General features: G+C 32.3%; 3 protein-coding genes across 4 annotated transcripts in view; 2 read left to right on the top strand and 1 right to left on the bottom strand.

Moving 5' to 3' along the window:
* Sema1b (Semaphorin 1b) overlaps positions 1–1,398 on the top strand; it is a 467,015-nt gene extending 465,617 nt beyond the window's left edge. For both annotated transcript variants that reach the window (XM_085947394.1, XM_085947395.1), the window contains one exon: positions 683–1,398. In XM_085947394.1, the coding sequence (XP_085803520.1) occupies positions 683–911 (229 nt within the window). In that variant the 3' untranslated portion in view covers positions 912–1,398. The remainder of the gene's footprint in view (positions 1–682) is intronic.
* A 2,340-nt stretch (positions 1,399–3,738) lies between these two features.
* LOC147072178 (UPF0585 protein CG18661) lies at positions 3,739–4,996 on the bottom strand. Its single transcript, XM_085947396.1, has 2 exons — positions 4,733–4,996; positions 3,739–4,408 (listed from the first exon to the last, which is right to left on the bottom strand). The coding sequence occupies exons 1-2, from the start codon at positions 4,852–4,854 to the stop codon at positions 3,766–3,768; spliced, it is 765 nt and encodes a 254-aa protein (XP_085803522.1). The 5' UTR covers positions 4,855–4,996; the 3' UTR covers positions 3,739–3,765.
* A 2,178-nt stretch (positions 4,997–7,174) lies between these two features.
* Positions 7,175–18,042, top strand: PIG-N (Phosphatidylinositol glycan anchor biosynthesis class N). Its single transcript, XM_085947207.1, has 13 exons — positions 7,175–7,599; positions 7,800–8,255; positions 8,470–8,600; positions 8,986–9,188; positions 9,368–9,595; positions 9,754–10,042; positions 10,372–10,553; positions 10,730–10,914; positions 12,408–12,634; positions 12,716–12,912; positions 15,232–15,339; positions 16,131–16,322; positions 16,423–18,042. Exons 1-13 carry the CDS (start codon positions 7,400–7,402, stop codon positions 16,663–16,665), a joined length of 2,841 nt encoding a protein of 946 aa, XP_085803333.1. The 5' UTR covers positions 7,175–7,399; the 3' UTR covers positions 16,666–18,042.
* The last annotated feature ends 431 nt before the right edge of the window (positions 18,043–18,473 follow it).

Genomic DNA, 18,473 nt, shown 5'->3' with positions numbered 1-18,473 from the left:
TAATAATTTGTAAGGACAATAATATTATGAAATATGTTGAAGCATCAAACGACAAAAAGACCCTAATGAGTTGTATAGTATCAAAAGTAGAACTGTCGCAAATATATCGAAATTTAACTAAGTATGCCAAATTATTCTTCTGACCATAATGTACGACTAGCAATATAATATTCAAATCAAAATCATATCTGTGTGGTATAAAATTGTGATGGAAAATAGGGCTTGGTATTAGAATTAGAACTGTTCAATACTTTGGAAACAAAAGTAGAACTGTTGAATTTGAATTGAATTTCTTATTTCTAAATGTAGAAACATATTTCATGCTATTATAACACTAAAACACCCAACAAAACGTTTTTCGTCATTTTCTCGAAATGATGAATAACGCACAGATCTACTTTTGATACTATATGACTCCTTTGAGATCGAATCCTGTGAGCGAAATATATATTTATGTATAGATTATTTTAAAATGAATACATAATATATACTTATGTACCTACAACTAACACATGAGTATTTTTGATGTAATCTCTGATGCTTTCCTGGAAACAGATTGAATAAATCCAGGCCATATAGGAAGAATATAATATGTATTAGTAATAGCAAGATAGCGGTTCTCCCAATAGTATTTGTATGCTTGAACGTGTTGATAATTGTATAATGTGTGTTTGAATTTCAGTCGGTTAACGCCGCTGGAGACTCCTTTGAATGCCAACTCTTCGGTGTACCTTCAACCTCGGGCCAACAAGACCATCAACCTTGTGGTGAATGTGCCGGCCAAGCAGGACAATTTGCAGCACGAGCTTGGGGGCAAGGATCGTTCTCATGAGTGCAAAAACTCTAACGAGTCACTGGACAAAGATATCAAGTGCGGCACTCTACAGAAAGTGAAAAAAACTTACATTTGAAACGGTCTCAATCTTGAATATGGACTCATCAATAAATAAAATAATGACAATTATAGGGTGGTCACCTTTCTTTGCCGCAATTGTTGATTTCTGCATTTGTCTGATATTCATTTTTTAAAACTTTGTGATAATATAGTTGTATAGTGTCCCGTTAGCCGACGCTGCATACTTAGGATGCATGGTTTTAGTTTGTTAAAAATGATCAGTAATAGACTTTCGCAATCTTCAGAATGATGACAATAATTTGGTGAAAGTAAATACTAATGTGATAAAAATGAAAACTGAAGAATCTGAGGGGCATACAATTTATACCTTAATTAAGACGCTGCCAAGTAGAAATATATATTAATGGTATGGAAACCGAATTATCATATATGAAGTTGTAATATATTAAGTAGATTTACAGTGCCCCCGACGAAACTATAGTATTTATTCAATGCATTTTTAATAAAATGCCCGAGCCTGCAGTTCCATCATGTGCGTCTTCAAAGAGTGGAAAATGAAAACAATTTAAAATGCCAGTGCGTTGTGCATGTTACGTCATGTCATTCCGAACAATTTAGTATTTAAGTATATGCAATACGAGTTGTATAGTTATTACGCCAAGTAATCCGCTTCCGTTTTAGTGGAGTCAAAATGATTAATTATAATAATATGATATTATGTCAGTGAATTTTTATAATGATTTTATGTGAAGAACAATTTTTACATTCATACTACTTCAAGATGTTTTTAGAGTTATTTTATATGTGTGATGTTTTGAGTCTGATGTATTTTTTATGTTTTTTTTGGTTTACCTGTATTCTGAAAAATATTATAATTTCTGTATAATCATAAAAATTATGTTATTTAAAGAATATTGTATTGTTTTTGAATATTATATACATATATATACCTATTATAAAATATTATTGTAAATATTCAGAACTAAAAATATACTCTATACAAATATGAAGTAACATATTAAGTAATAATGTTATATATTTAATATAGATTGTTATAATTCTACTGTTCATTTACTACTTGTTTCTAATAAATTCACCATCAGCGGTATACATATTAAAAACGTAAGTCAATAAAAATGTAGATTTAAAATAAATAGATGTAGCGGGCAAGATGTAAAGCGACATTTAAGTGAATTGCATCGTCCGGACACAACCTATAGCGTGAAGTAAATTTGTAAGGTGCCTTCTAGGCTGCCAGCCTTGTGCCTAAAAAATATCATAAGAATGCTTCACGCGATCGAGGCTGGAATAGACTGTGAATAGAAAATATATTTAAACATATACATATGTTAAAAATGAAGTTGAAATTCTAAATCATCAAATCAGTTGTTATTGCATTCGTCGAAAATTCTATTGATTGTGATCATTAATTGCCTTTTTATCTAAATTCTCATTTCGCTTTATAATAAAAAAAAAAAATCAAGTGTACCCATACTAGAATATAATCTGCTTAACAAAATACTGTCTATGCGTGACGTCGCTCAATAAGCAATGTAAAATCCCACCGTTATGCTTATTGCATTAGTGATTTGTATTTGTCTTCAATGAGAATTTATTGTAAATATTATTTTTAAATTTCAAAGAGTAATATGTTTATGGTAAAAGTAATATCATTTCATAACCTTGATTTTTTAACATGTAAGTAAAATATGAGAAATCTGAACCCGAAACGTGCGTTTGTTTGTATATATTGTTTATAAATATTTTAAGTACCTACCTACTCAGCGCTCCCAAACTTTGGAGCACATCCGTCCACTTCGAAGGCACGTCAACAAACTTTCGGTGAAGTGGAACTTTTAAAATTATTCGCTTTAAATGTTTCTCAATCATATTTAAAACACAACTGTTTTTTTTTCTCAATTGGACATTCCGTAAGCTTCAGTGAAGTTTATATTTTCTAAATGCTTAGTACAAAAATCCCATCTTGTAAATTCAAAAGTTAATCTTAAGTTAGTTATATATATACCTACTGTACATTTTCTTTTCTGCATTAAATAAATCATATTTTTTTTATATACCTACCCTAATTATATTAATTACATTAATGTAGAAGCCATTACATTATAGATCATGTTAAATAGAAGTTTTGTAAACAATTTGTGAAAATCATAATATGAAAAGACTTGGAACAACATCTCAGATTTCTGTCACAAGAAAACATTGCTAAATTCACTTGCTTCAACACTTTACCATGTTCAAGATTGCATTTTAAAATTATAGTGAATTCAAATTTTCTTTCAATAAACAACTATTATAATTATTAATCGCCAGATAACACTTTAAGTGAAAAATTCTATTCATTGATTCTGACAATTCAAGCTGAGTCCAATTAACTGGTAATTTATCTGGATTATTCGAAGTAGTACATACTTACATACATAGCAACTGCACATTTATTGGACTGTACCTTGGTTGCATTTATGGAGCATTTGAATGTTACCGGCTTTTGAAAAATTGATTTGGTACAGTCAAAAGTACAAATTTTCCTATAAATCTGAGATATGTCAATTCTTGATAATTAGTATACATATATTTCAAATAAGGAAAGCTTTCAAAATTGTACTTCTTACTACTTTGGCTTTTATGGTGATCCATGACTTTGTTGAACACTTATTCTGATGGAACAATAGTGGATTACATCATCATGTTCTCTCAGCACCTCGGCATACACACGTATGAATTATTTGTAACTGTAAACTTTCCATAATACTATCATATTCATATTTACCACCAGAATAAGTATCGAACAATATTCTTCTTACATTGTGACAGAGTTCATCTAAAAGGTATTATTGTTTATATATAATAAATAATAAAAAATGTTTCTTTCAAAAAGTTTGCTTTATTTATTATTCCTTTGTTAATTTCACCCATATAAGACATTTATTATTGGCAGGCATGTCAATGGTATCTTTCAAAACGAGATGATTCTTCGTGGCCAAATCTATTAAATCACTTATATCTCTAATGCCCCACCGGGAATCTTGAGATTTCAAAGATTTGTTAAAATTGATATTACTATCAGGCGATATAATGCCATTAACTCCGTACGGTCCGTATGTGACCATCAATCCACCGGGTTTGAGGTATTTTCCTGCATTTGTGAATAATCCTATGGAACACTCAAATGGAGATATATGCATCATATTTGCATTGTATATAATATCAATGGAGTTTTTGTCAAATTTATATTCCTTTAAGTCTGCAGTAATATCAATTAACAGAGGTTGTTTAATATTTTTGGTAGGACATTCATTAGCGTAAATACTTATACTTCCGAGAAGATCAGCTTCATACTCGGATGGTTGAAATGTGATATGAGGAAAAGAAGGAGCAAAGTGCGCCGTGTGCTGTCCTGATCCTGATGAAACTTCCAACAATTGTCGTGGTTCATCGGAAGGAAAATACTTTTTTATATTCTCTTTCAGAACATCCAAAATAGGCTGCTTATTCCTGTTCGCTGCAGGGTATATTAACTTATTTGTGTTGTACCTATAACAAATGGTAATAAAAAGTAAATACCTAACTTTATAATAATACTTTCACTTACTTTAATATATTAATTTGGTACCTATATAAGAGAGAATTTACTTTATTGTGTCTGTTCATTTGGCATTGGTGAGAGTGCATAGTGCCTGTAGATGTCGTAAGGTTGCAAAAAATGACTCAAATGGTCAATCACAAGTATCAATTTATTGAAGGGTAATATTTACTATTTTGGGTTTGTGTGGCTATTTTAACCTTGAATAGTTCATAGGCTATACCGCTATGGGAAGACGTTGATTAAATAGGTAGGTAATAGAAATATTTTCATACCTTGAGTCAGGTTCATATGAAGTGCCAGAAGTTGTTTGTGAGCTCATATTCGCCAGAAGTGCGGTGAACACCGACAGAATAGGAGTTCTAGTATGCTGATAGAATATTGACTTCAAAATCATAAAAGCTTCAAAATAACAATGTACCTAGGTATAAAATGTAATCTAAAAAATATGTTTAAAAGTTTAAACAGGAACCAATTAAGTACTTAATTAAAATGTTTATGAATATAATTTACTTGTATGCAATTCCGATTACATTATATTACGCTGATACAAACACAACTGCATCTACTTTGCTGAGTCTATAAATTATCTGATCGAAAACTGCTTCATTAGCCTGATTTCAATTCTGAAACTCCCAAAAAATTGACGTCTACAGGTCTACGCCAGATCACGGATAATAAAATGTAAATTAAATTTGTCTATGGCACTCAAAGACTCAAATGTCGATTGTGTTGATTGAACCGTTTAACGTCTGCTTTTTTTTGCGATCACAGCTTTAGTTAAATAAATAATTGAGGATGCATATTTGAAATAAATAAACAATGTTTTGTTTTCTTGCGTTTTCATGACCATGCGATCTTTGCACGCTTGGAAAATGGCAACATAGATAATAATCTGTACCTCAGAGGCAGACGGATGCAAGTGCCAAATACCCAATTGTTCAGGAGAGCCAAAAAACAATTTTTATTTTAAACGAATATTCATAACTTCTAAGAAAATATACATATTATAATGATCATTATTTTTTGTATTCTAATTCAATTAAAGTACTTCTGGAATATGTAAGAAAGGAATAAATATAATACAATTTTATATCTAAAATTAAAAAAAAAAAATCTTAGTGTGGATTTGCATCCTTCTGCCTCTAAAGATATTTTGTTAAATGTGGATTTGTATCTTATTTACCTAGCCAAAATAAAACAAATTATAAGTTAAAAAAAATTATAGGTATAAATATAACAAAGCAAACACATTTTTTTTTTAAATTTTATTATGTTTTCATCATCATCACCAGCCTGAATCTATTCACTGCTGGATGAAGGCCTCGCTAACCTCCAAGTTGATTCCACTTCTCTCGTCCCTGTGCGTTGCGTTGTCAAGTTTTTCCGCAGAACTTTATCATTTCATCGATCCAGCGGCCTCTAGATCTACCGTGCGGATGTTTTGTACCTCTTGGATACCACTGGATGAATAAATTTGTCCAACGATTGTTCTTTCTTCGACCTATGTGTCCAGCCCATTTCCATTTGAGGTTTTTAGCAAACTCTATCACATCATTAATCCTTGTCCACTCATTCTTCTTTTTGTCCGTTTGCGTTATGCCCGGCATGCACCTTTCCATTCCACGTTGTGCTACTCTAAGTTTCTGGATCTCTCTTTTACTTAGGGTCCATGTTTCACACGCATGTGATTACGGGAAGTACACACTGGTTGAACAATTTGCACTTTAGGCACAGTGGGAGGTCATTTTTGAAAAAAATATTCAGGCGGCCAAAAGCACTCCAGCCTATCTTTACTCTGCGAATAATTTCATCAAATATACATCCATCTATAGACACTTGTCTTGTTGTGCTATAGATAGATGTAGTTTTTCACCTGTTCAAGCTGAATGCCATTGATGAGGATCTTTTTTTGGCCCGCAAAGCAGTTGAACATGACTTTCTTCTTTGACACATTTATTTTCAAGCCTACTTTGTTGCTTACTCCAGCGAGTTCCTGCATTCTGCTTTGGAGGTCTTCTGAGTCTTGCAAACTACTATTTATTGTCATCGGGAAAGCGCAGATGACTCACGTATTCTCCATTTATGGGGACCCGCGTCATTCCAGTCAAGTTCTCTAAATAAGTCTTCAAGTGTAGCTGTAAATAGTTTAGGTGAGATTGTATCACCTTGTTGGGCTCCTTTGCTGATAGGAAATGCGCGATGGTTTATGGAGATGTTGTTGCGCTACTGTATATATTATTGAAAATATTTATATAGCGCCCGAGGATTCCTTGATTTCTGAGTGCATCGAGTATTGAAAATTTCTTCATGGAATCGAACCCTTTCTCATAGTCTATAAAACCCATGGATAGCGGCAGCTTATATTCCTGTTACCGCTCTGATGTCTCTGATGACTTGGATATGGTCCATAGTGCTGTATCCTCCTCTAAAGCTCGTTCTCCTGGCTGGTTCTCGTCTAGTATATATTGCAGACGGTTTGAGAGAATTTTATCTTAGTGGATTATTGGATTTGCATCCTTCTGCCTCTAAGGTAGGTATGGCACTTGCATCTTTATTCTATGCATATCTTGGACTAGGACTTCCATCTCTGTGCCTCTAATAAATAAAGCCTTTAGCATGACGATTCTTAAAAAAAATCATTTTCCCCAAAAATGGAGTTGCATCCGTCTGCCTCTGAGGTACAGATATTATGTATTGGTTTGGGGATTGGCTACACTGTCTTTTGACTTTTCGATTCGATTCTAATTCTAATTTCTAATCAATTTGACGTCTGGCCGGATTTTTCTGCGAGATATTTTATTTATTTTTATACGAATTTATATTATCTTGACGGACTGAAATGAAGTGAAATATTTTATAAAATACCCAATATTATTTCACTTCACCAGAGCATACATTTCATGAACAATTGTATGCCTGTCTTTCAGTATTGAGCAAAAATGCTCGTATTCTGGGGCTTTGTAATCCATATAATATTCCTTGCTTCGATTTTTGACATATATTTCAAGTCACCGGTAATTAATGGAATTCCAGAATATAATCCTAAGGGAAAGGCGCCAGCTTCTCGGCTCGTTCTGTTTGTTGGAGATGGCCTTAGAGCGGAATCTTTCTTCAATAGTCAAGAGGCTCCTTATTTAAAGTAAGCTTTTTTCATTTATCGTTTTATAGCAAAACAGATTTTCCTGTAAAATAAGCATTAATATGCCAAGATCTGACAGTTACAGCAGAGATTCCTTATCTTCCATTATTTCTTATCTCAGACAAGGTGGTTAAATATATTTCACTATTAACAACCAATATTGTAGTTATATTCGAACCTAACTAAGTATGTTATTTCAGATCTATAATTAAAAGTCGAGGTTCATGGGGTATTTCTCATACCCGTGTCCCAACAGAATCTCGGCCTGGCCATGTCGCCATAATAGCTGGCTTCTATGAGGATCCATCAGCAATAGCTAAAGGATGGAAAGAAAATCCCGTGGACTTTGATTCAGTATTCAACAAAAGCCTCCATACTTGGTCTTGGGGAAGTCCTGACATTCTGCCGATGTTTGCAAAAGGAGCAACTGGAGATCATATAGCTACACACTTCTATAGTCATGAAGAAGAGGACTTTTCTGGAAAAATATCTACGTCAATGTTGGACACATGGGTTTTTGACAATGTTAAATCATTTTTTAATGCAGCTCAGACAGATTTAACACTTGCAAGTAAATTAAAGAGTGATAAAATTATTTTCTTTCTTCATTTATTGGGCCTGGACACGGCTGGTCATACTCATAAACCTTATTCCAAGTAAGTGGGACATTGAATATGTTTAGAATTTATCTTTTTTTTGGTACATATAATTAATTATATCCAGTTTTACATTTCATCAATTTTTAAATAAAATTGTATCACTGTAGTGTATGCCAAATTAACTGGTTAAAAAAATTTCAAAGATCAGTATTTTTACATAGGTATATCACAGAATAACATGTTATATTAATTATTGAATTACTCAATTTAGAGAATATCAGGAAAACATAAATGTGGTTGACAAAGGTGTTGCTGAAATTGAAAAAATAATTGAGGAATACTTTAACCATGACAATAAAACGGCGTACATATTCACTGCCGATCATGGAATGACTGATTGGGGTGAGACCAAACAATATATTTATTATAATACTTATTTACGATGTACACAATACCTTGCTTTTCTGCAGAAGAGTATGTTCCTGGAAAGTTGACTGAAAAGTGAAATGCCATATATCGAATCATTCATTATTTCCGTAGGATCCGTTCCAATTTTAGAAAAGTTTTTTGAAATAGCTTTTTGTTTATTTGAAAATAACACTTCCATTACACAAATAAATACCATCCTCATGAGGATTAATTTAGAGTACGATGTTCACTATGTAGTTCAGTAGTCCTAGTGCTAAATGAGAACTTATGACAATTTATTTCAGGAAATGAAATCAATAAAAATAAATAATCATTTATAAAATTAAATTATTATCATTCTCACTTACAAAATTTCTAGGATCACATGGTGCAGGAAATAGTCATGAAACCGAAACGCCTATAGTTGCATGGGGTGCAGGAATAGCAACTCCTGAAAAGAGTTTAACATCCCAAGAAGACATTCCATTTCATCTTAAAGAAAAGCGGAAAGATATATTCCAGGCCGATATCTGTCCTCTTATGGCTACTCTTATTGGTGTGGCCACTCCTGTTAATTCTGTTGTAAGTGGACAATCATTGGATAAAAATCTAAATTCTTTTCTTTATACATACCTAAAAGTCTGAAAGAATTTCCTATATTGTTACCTTGTTTATGAACAGAATAAAACATAATTTCATTTTAAATCCATCAAGTATAAATCTTTTGATAGTATTAATATTATTTTTCATTTTATTTTTAGGGTGTCCTCCCCTATGTTTATCTAGGATCTGATATAGAAGTAAAAGCCAGGGGCCTTTACAGCAATGCCAGGCAGATGACAGCCCAGTACAATAGAATACGAGAAATGATTGAAAATAAATCAATAAAGCTTCTTTTCAAACCTTTTGTCAATTTAACGGAAATAAAGGTCTCAGAAAAAATTTATCATTTGAATAGATTACTGCATAACAAAGACTTCAGTAGTGTGGTAAATATTTAAAATTTCATTTTATATTCCATTTCCCTTTTGAATCTAAATTAATAAACTTATATCGAAACGATATTTTCTGCTTATTGCATCCTTACATTTTGCAGTGGTCTGATTGACAATTTTTTGAATTGTACATACCTATTCATAATTTTCAGATCTTACAGAGCAAAGATTTGATATCTCTCAGCTTGTTGGGATTGGAGCACTATCACAACTATTACCAAGATATCCTATTGAAGTGTATGACAATGTCATTTGTTGGGTGGATCTGTTTTCTTTTGACAGTACTTCTACAAGGAATGAAGGATTTTGAAAATCTTGACAAATCAACTAATGCAGCAAAAAAATTACTTCAGCACTCTAATCACAAAAATTGGCTTAAACATCCAGTGATCAATTCATTCTATGGAATTGTATATTCAATTACACTAGGATTAACTTATGGTAGGCTGAATGATATTAATTTATTACTTAATTCTAAAATTTGATACATAATAGAACTAATTTCATTTAATAAAAATATTATAAAAATTTTCGGTGTTTCCGAATGCCTGCTTCTGATACCTTGGTTTGCGAGTTCGAATCTTGCGTCTTAAAAATTTACATGTTATTTTTTCGCAGTGTGTTTGAATCCAGTGTTATAGTATGAATAGATAACAACCATAACACATCAAGAAGAATCATAATATGTTTTATTGGTCTTTTATTATTTTTTTTGTTTTATTTTGACCTTCCCGGTCTCAAATCATCCATTCCATGAATATTATTTTTAGTTCAAGAACTGCCACTGCAATATTATACCTATTTCACATTGCCTATACTTCTTTGGTGGAGGGTAACCCTATCGTGGAATCTATGGTATAATTTCCTCAAGATGTATGTTGCGGGATCAGTAATCAAGAGTTGTATATATATTTCAAAAATTATAATTTACCTTGTCGGGATTAACATTCTGGTGAGTATTTTATTAAATTAAATATTATTTATTATTATTATGCAAATACAAAAATATATTATAATATATATGTAGATGATTGACGTTTCGATATGTATATGGCTAATGGCTAGGTACATACATAGATACTTGCATACATTTATTTTACCATACAATACGTTCGAATTTATAATTAGGTGTATGCATTCTTCCACCGCTGGGCTCTGAGTATCGCCTTATTGGGATTAGCGTTGTTTCCACTCAACACTAGTAGGAAAACTGTTCCAAGATCACTACTTCTTTGTTGGATGACAAGTTGCTTATCGCTGGCCGGTTTTTCATTTTTACCTGTGATTGGTAAACAGGATGATCAACACTTGGTGTAAGTATCATAAAATATATTGAGTAATAAAAATAAATTATAACATGTTGACAGGTACGAGTAACTAGAGTTGGGTATTTCCTGAGAAAATCTCATTCTCGAGATTCGGGATTTCCAGAACTGATGACGTTTTGAATTCTCGAGATTCGGAATTTCCAGAAAAGAATTCTCGAGATATCGGGAAATTTAAAAAAAAAGCCTGCAAGAATCCTAAAATCAGTGTAAAAACAGACAATTTCCAAAAAAATATATTTTTTTTTAATTGAATGTAAGAAGACAAATAAAATAGAAGTAGGAAAACAAAAATAATTCAAAATATTACTTTTAAAATAGAATTTTAAAAAACACATACTGTCAACAGCAGCCTCTGACAATCGCGTACGCTTTTGAGACACAAAATTCCCTGATGTTGCAAAAATTGCGTTCATTTTGAGTCGACGTTGGCTTAATTGTGTTAAATGCCCCGATCAGTCTTTGAACGTTTTGTGTTTTCTGTCCACTTATTTCATATAGAAAATCGTTTTTTCAATTAATATTTGATAATAAAGAAATCCCGAGAAAAGATTCTCGAGATCCGGGATTTCCCGAAATGTGAAAAATTTCAATTCTCGAGATTCGGGATGGAAAGTCTCGAAAATTTCTCGAGAATTCCCGTCGGGAAATTCAACTCTACGAGTAACTAACTGTAATATCTTCTACACTCAGGCTGCAGCGTAAAATTGCAAAGTCCTACCACAGTGTTAGGTTATTGCTTAGACTTTGAATGCAATACAGTAAACTTGAGTAAACTTTACTGTCTTGTGTTAATATAATTATTATTTCTCAATGAATAGAATGACAATACTTTACTGCCGCAAACAGTTTACTTCATTGCATTCAAACTTTATATAATTACTCGCATTGTGATCAGAACTACCAATTTTTACGCAGCAGCCTGACTCTTAAAGCAATTACTAACCACCGATATGAAAAGGATAAATTTCATCCATCTAACTAGACTGCCCAATGTAAAATTCATTAAACCAGAGATTATAATTATCTTCATTTAATTTCAAAATAAGTTCAGACATTGAACAAATGATTTATTAAAAAGAATTATAGGTAATAAACGTATTGTGACATTATTGACATATCTAAAAAGCCATGTCACCAGCATTTTGTTTATACTATGTCACAACTTTTGAGATTTGGTAATCTAGCCACATATTATGTACTATTAATAATAGACTACCGGTTGTAGAACATACATGCAATTTTTGACATCTGGCAGTATAATTACGAGGGTATGAAATAGGAACTTATGAGGGTGAATTTTATGACAAATTGGGGGAATCAACAACCTATAATGATATTAGTGATCACCGGCGATGGTCTGATCCAATATAACAAATTAAATGATTTACATCAAAATTCACAGAGGTTTATAAATAGTTATTATTGTAAATTTTGACTTTTTCAGATCCAAATAATGAATTCAATGTTATTAATTTCAGGGCAATATCTGGTCTTTCATGGTTTGTATGCTGCCTAGTGTTTCTGTTTATCTACTCTTTGCCTATGCTCAAGCGAGGAAGAGAATCTAAAAAAGAAAACATAACGATGGTCTTGCCAGCGGTAATGATGATCTTTGCCCTTCAAAATAAATATTTCATCTCATATCAATTCTCAAATAAACAAGGTCTGCCTTTACTTGGTCAGATAATATCGTGGTCTTTAGCAGGTAATTATTTTTTTATTTAGATAATGTGTATAAGACAGATCTCCACTTTTATATATTTATATCTGTTGTAAAAATTTTCAGCTCTGAGTGTTGTGGTGCCAATATTCTCTTCACGTTACATAATATCCAGACTGTTCTGCATCAATTCATGTCTGGCAGTACTATTTACCCTGCTGTCTGTCAGCCACGAAGGATTCTTTCTGTTGATGCTCTCAATAAACTTGTTTTGTTGGCTCTCTATCGAACATAATACATCCAGCCTACGTAAGGGAATTAAGGTAAGGAAGATCTTCTAAAAAATGTCTTTATTGATAAATTGGATATTCAAAAATAACTATGATTTTGATACCATATAAAACTAAATTACAAAATGCATAATTTCTTTTACCGTGAATTCATATTTCAAGTGTACTGTGAGTTTAAGTTGTTAAGTCGAATTTCATTATAACAGGCAAGTGCTTGCTGATTGATGCGGCTTATCGACTGAATTACATCATTGATTTGGCTAAAAGCTGCAATGTCTTTTAGCACAAATTTTTTTGGTGGTTCTTCAAGTTCATCTAGTTCTTTTAGTACTACTTACATATTATTAAATTTTAAAAGTTATGTCTTTTTCATTATTGTGTTTTCACATTCGATGGCTTTCTAGTTTTTAAATCTTTCAAACAAGCCAAAACTCGCATTAAAATTTTGTTTACAGTTGTCACCCTCCTTCTTCAAATCTCATGGATAATTTAAGTTCCCGTGACAAGTCTGACACTGTTTTACCGCACTCATGCTGTTTTATTATTTTTATTTTCATCTCCAAGTCTGTCTTTCTCTTATTTTTATCACTCTTGCAAGCCATTTTGGGAGTAAAAAAAATCACAAATAAATTATGTAAAAACAAAGCAGAACTCCAAATTTAAACCACAAGGAAACCACCGTCCCCAAGTGCACACAAAGGGTGACTAGCTTGACTAACTGCACATTAACATAACACAATCGATTACATCCTCTTATTTACGCCAGCAATGCACGCGGGGTGACAAAAACTTTTTATAATCTTTTTGTTTGTCGTAAATCGAGAACTCCACTGTATGTCGATAAATTTTTAAATGTTGCACATATCTATACATGCCAGTGTGGTGTGTGCAGTTTGTAGCGCATGTAAGTAAAAGTAACTGGGTAAAATGTTAAATTCCAGAAACTAAAGTTATTCTTCATTGATGGCTATTTTGGTTATAATAGACTTCCTAGTCTTGATAATGGAATCATAACCAAAATATCTATTGACAGTTTTGTGGGTTTTTGTACCATGAGTGCAATAAAATTGCATTTTGTTAGTACCTACTGGTACTCCGGAGGAAGGTGTATAATGAGGATTTGATGCTCTGGAGTTTTAATTTTTATGGTTTTGTGTAAGAGATAGGCACATGAAGATTGAACATTGTGTTATGTATCTAGTGAAAGTATTAAAAACACAGAGATTTGGGTTAAAATTGGTCTGCGGACTAATTGTTTAATACATAAAATTATACTTACTTAATTATTATTTAATTATTATAGGAGAGGTACACTTTGATTATTATTTAAGTATTTTAGATTGCAGGAGTGTTTGATTGTCTTGAAGAACGATGTGACGGGTCAGTCGATTAGCGTTACATATTTTATTGGGTTACACTGGTCACTTATTCGGGTGTGTAGATGGTTTATTATTAACACAGAAACACTAAAGGGTACACTTATAGGGGCGACCCACTCCTTGATTTAACTATTTAGGATGTAAATATTGATGCATGTGATTACGATGCAGATTTTTCACGGGAAATTTTGACGTCCTGTAGGACCACCGGCCTGTGGCCTGCCCTTGCGAAGGCAAATTTCTAACTGGTTTTATTTTTCAAAAACTAACATAATTCGAGGGAAAGTAAGACGCAGAGAAGAGGCAAAGGGGAAGCTAAAAATTATCAGATCTTGTTGCGTCTCAGCAAACTAACTGTATAATATTGTATGTTGCTTGGGCGGTATGGTGACGTTCACTCACTTTCACAAAGTATTTGAATTCGTTTGTTGGCCGGGGCGGGGGCTCTAAATTTGCGGGGCCGAACATTGAGATTTTAGAGATGTAGATTTGAGATGGCGAATTACGGCGTTTTTATATAAGGTATACATGGGGTTGGTTTGGTTTACTACCTACTTGCTCACGCAAAAAAAAATCCTACTTTTGTAGGATAATCTGCTGTTATTTTTACAATAATGGACAAGACCATCATTTTCAATGTGCTACTTGCTATTTTTGCAAGAAAAAGATATCACAATCACTATACACACATTCCTAATATTGATAATAGACTGCTAAATCTTTAACGTGAGACCTGGCGGTGGCGCTCGTGTTGTATCTTGTCTATGTTTTTCGATTTCGAAGTATTGAAAGTAATGAAACGCGAGAGGAGGGAATGTAGTTCTCCAAGCCGCCCCGCCGCCTATCACCTCAAAGATTAGCCCACTGTACATATTAAACGTTTTTCAATGATTTATTTTTTACCAAAAATTTCTCGATATTCATTATTTAAAAATGTGATGGACTTATAATTTTATTAAATTTGTCTTTGCAGCTCTCTCAGTGTAGTTTTGCAGACACTGGAAAAAAAATAAGCTTAAGCAGGCTTACAGCAATCGACAGATCCTTAAACTCCGATGACTTTCGACGCTCATTCATATTTGTATCCTTTATATTTTAATATGAATCATTTACACTAGTGGCATGCGGTTAGATGCTTTTTGTTTTGGGGATGCTGTTGAAAAAAAAAAAATGTTCGTGTACCTACTATTTCCTACATGTTCACCACTTAAGAGCGTACATAAGTGAAACGGCAAATAATTTTCAACAGTATGCGGGACATAATTTCGGCCACGTTGCCAGTCGGAGGGCGATAGTCGACTTGTTCGGGTGTCAATTTGTTTTGTGATAACGGAGGAATATATTCTTAAATCGTGTAAAGATGACTAAAAAACGTTCCGCATGTACTTGAAAAAGAAAACATGTCAATGAATATGCCATTATTATTACGAATATAATAATAAATGTAACATTAAAAGGACGCATGTTGAATCTTTGACAAATTATATTTCGTTTGGCTCGCGTGATTTGCACAATCCGCGCATTGCCTAGTCACGATCTTTTTAGACCATGCCTCAGCTGAAGTATAGCCTTAAGGTTTTGTAACTATGTACTTAATTGAATTTTGGTAGGTAGTAAGTATAGTGTGTAATAATTATGTTTTATAGTGGTAGCTCTACAATATTCTAAACATATTATTTATATTCAATATATGGAACCTTTATAAGTATAGTCAAGTAAAATTTACCACATAAATTGTCTAATAAATACATAGCATAGGTTATTTTTTAAATAAATATTGGTAACTATTGTTTAGTCCTGCTGCTGTTATAATTTTTTATTAAATTTAACGACATACTGTCTTTTTGATAATACCCTTAACTAAACACACAGCTGGTGTATATTATTCTATCATTTTTTGGTACCGGAAATATAGCATCAATAAATTCATTTGATCCTCAATGGGTGAGGTGTTTCATAACACAATTTTCACCATTCACAATGACAGGATTGATATTGTGCAAGACGTTGGTACCATTTCTATGTGTCGCCTGCACATTTTGTGCCATCAATTTGGTAGTGAAGGTAACTTGAATACTTACTATGATTAAAATACATTATATAGATTAGAATGACTATGCAAAATTTTCGTACCCAATATTAACATATATTTTTTTTATTGCAGGCACCTACGGGTCATTTATTCTTGATAGTACTGATTTTTTGTGATCTCATGGGGCTTCACTTTTTATATTTGGTCACAAATAAAGGAAGCTGGCTTGATATCGGATCATCCATCTCTCACTATGTTATAATGGAGACCACAGTACTGTTCCTGTCTATCCTCTACCTTCTTGGACAAGTTCTCACAGAAACTTCTGCATGGTCTCTGAGACGGGTTTTCAAGAAGGAGTCAAAAACATCATAAAGCTGAGTCGCTTTCCAAGATTTTCATTCATAATATGTGTAGCTTAAATTTTAGAACATGTAAAAAATCAGACTCGTTTATAGGATTACCTATGATGAATTAAAGATAATTGTGTGCAAGCTATTATGTGCGTGTATATATAAATATAATCTTTCATTGTGTAGTGATCGATTCAATTGTTGAGTGATAAAAGAAGACTTAAAGTGACTGCATTTAAATAGGTATGTGAAAGATATTTTGTTCACAATAGCACTTTGATGTAAAAAATAATTCCATTAAGCAGTTTTAAGATTAGTGATTTAATAATAACTATTTATTGTCGTAAAATGTGAGCAATACTATTCCATTAAATGAAATGTTTAGTAGATAATTATTGAACATACATAATTTTGAAAACACTTCTGAGTAAATATAATAACCAATAGACAAAATCTTTTTTGAAAAAAAATGCAACACCAGCAGGAATTGAACCTGCGCCTCTCGGAATTCGCGCCCGTGCATATTGACTAATGCTATAGGCATCTAATACCTATCTATCTAATTGCGACAAATTTTAACTAATGGCTCTTACTACTCTCCGAGGCGCTTTCCAAATGTGTTTTCAAAATTATATATGTTCAATAAAAAGAATGTTACATTCTTTTAAATCTTGTGAATTATTCGTTGAATAAAAAAATAATTAAGTAATTAGATAAATTATTGATACTTATTATATTAGTTTTAAGCGTTTTCAATCTAGTCATTGCACATTGTAATACGCATATCATAACATTTATAAAATAAATTTTGATTCTAATTAATTTGACAAAAATAAATACCTCTATCTATTTTAATCTGTTTTGATCGATTTATCGTAGTTATTTAATTAAGCTTAACCAGTTCTATGCCTTCAGCGAGTTTTCTTGCTTTATGAGCCCGTGATCGACAGGCCGCAAATACAAATTTCGGGAGTTATCTCATCCAACTTTAAACTCAAATTACTAGCCACTGTCGATTGATTTGCATAATCTAAAAAATTAAGCACACTGACATCTGCTTGAATAATTATGAAATACTAAGCCACAAATTATTGGTATTACAGCAATTTTAGTAAGAGCTTCGCTCTTCATTCAACATGTGTCATTAAAAATTTTCAGCCTGTCAGATACTGCCATAGAAAAAGTTAATACATCGTGAATTTTACTGATTCATTTGAGGTTTCATAACGCATTCATAAAAAATGTATTAAATTTACCGATACATAATATATGATTAAGTAACATTTCCTCTACCCTCCATGTCAGGTGCATGAACTGAAAAGCTTGCATTTCCTATTTGTATTACTTATACTGTATTGATTTGTGAAAAAATAATGAAAATATACTATTTTCCCCAGGAGCAATTTTTATTTATTTAAATTAAAAATACAATACCGTAGAATCTCACTATGTAATCCGGCAAGTCCAGTAATTTGGCACCATCTGAGATGGGTGATCGTGTCTTGCGACTCGAGAATGAAGATAATCCAGATATAGAGAGTTATCTTTGTTAATCTTTACTTCCTGCATTACTTGGGCAGAAAAAAATGGTGACATTTTGACTTTGCGTAAATTACTGGACAAAAACATATTTTACTACTTACTAATAAAACTTAAATATTTTATGACTTGCAGCATGAGACTCTAAGTGACTAAACACAAAACTACAGTAAAAGTATGTATCATTTCAATTTTCATAATTAAAATTTCCGGAGTGATAAATTTTATTCAATAAAGAATTTTATAATAATGCAGATTGCATAAAAAGTAACTAGTACTTGATTTTATGTT

Source organism: Rhyacophila brunnea, unplaced genomic scaffold (genome assembly GCF_057557595.1).
Source record: "Rhyacophila brunnea isolate RB1 unplaced genomic scaffold, BYU_Rbru_1.0 scaffold_2, whole genome shotgun sequence".
NCBI classification, from domain to species: Eukaryota; Metazoa; Arthropoda; class Insecta; order Trichoptera; family Rhyacophilidae; genus Rhyacophila; species Rhyacophila brunnea.
Note: the sequence above shows the minus strand (reverse complement) of the source record. Positions and strands in the feature narration are given on the sequence as shown.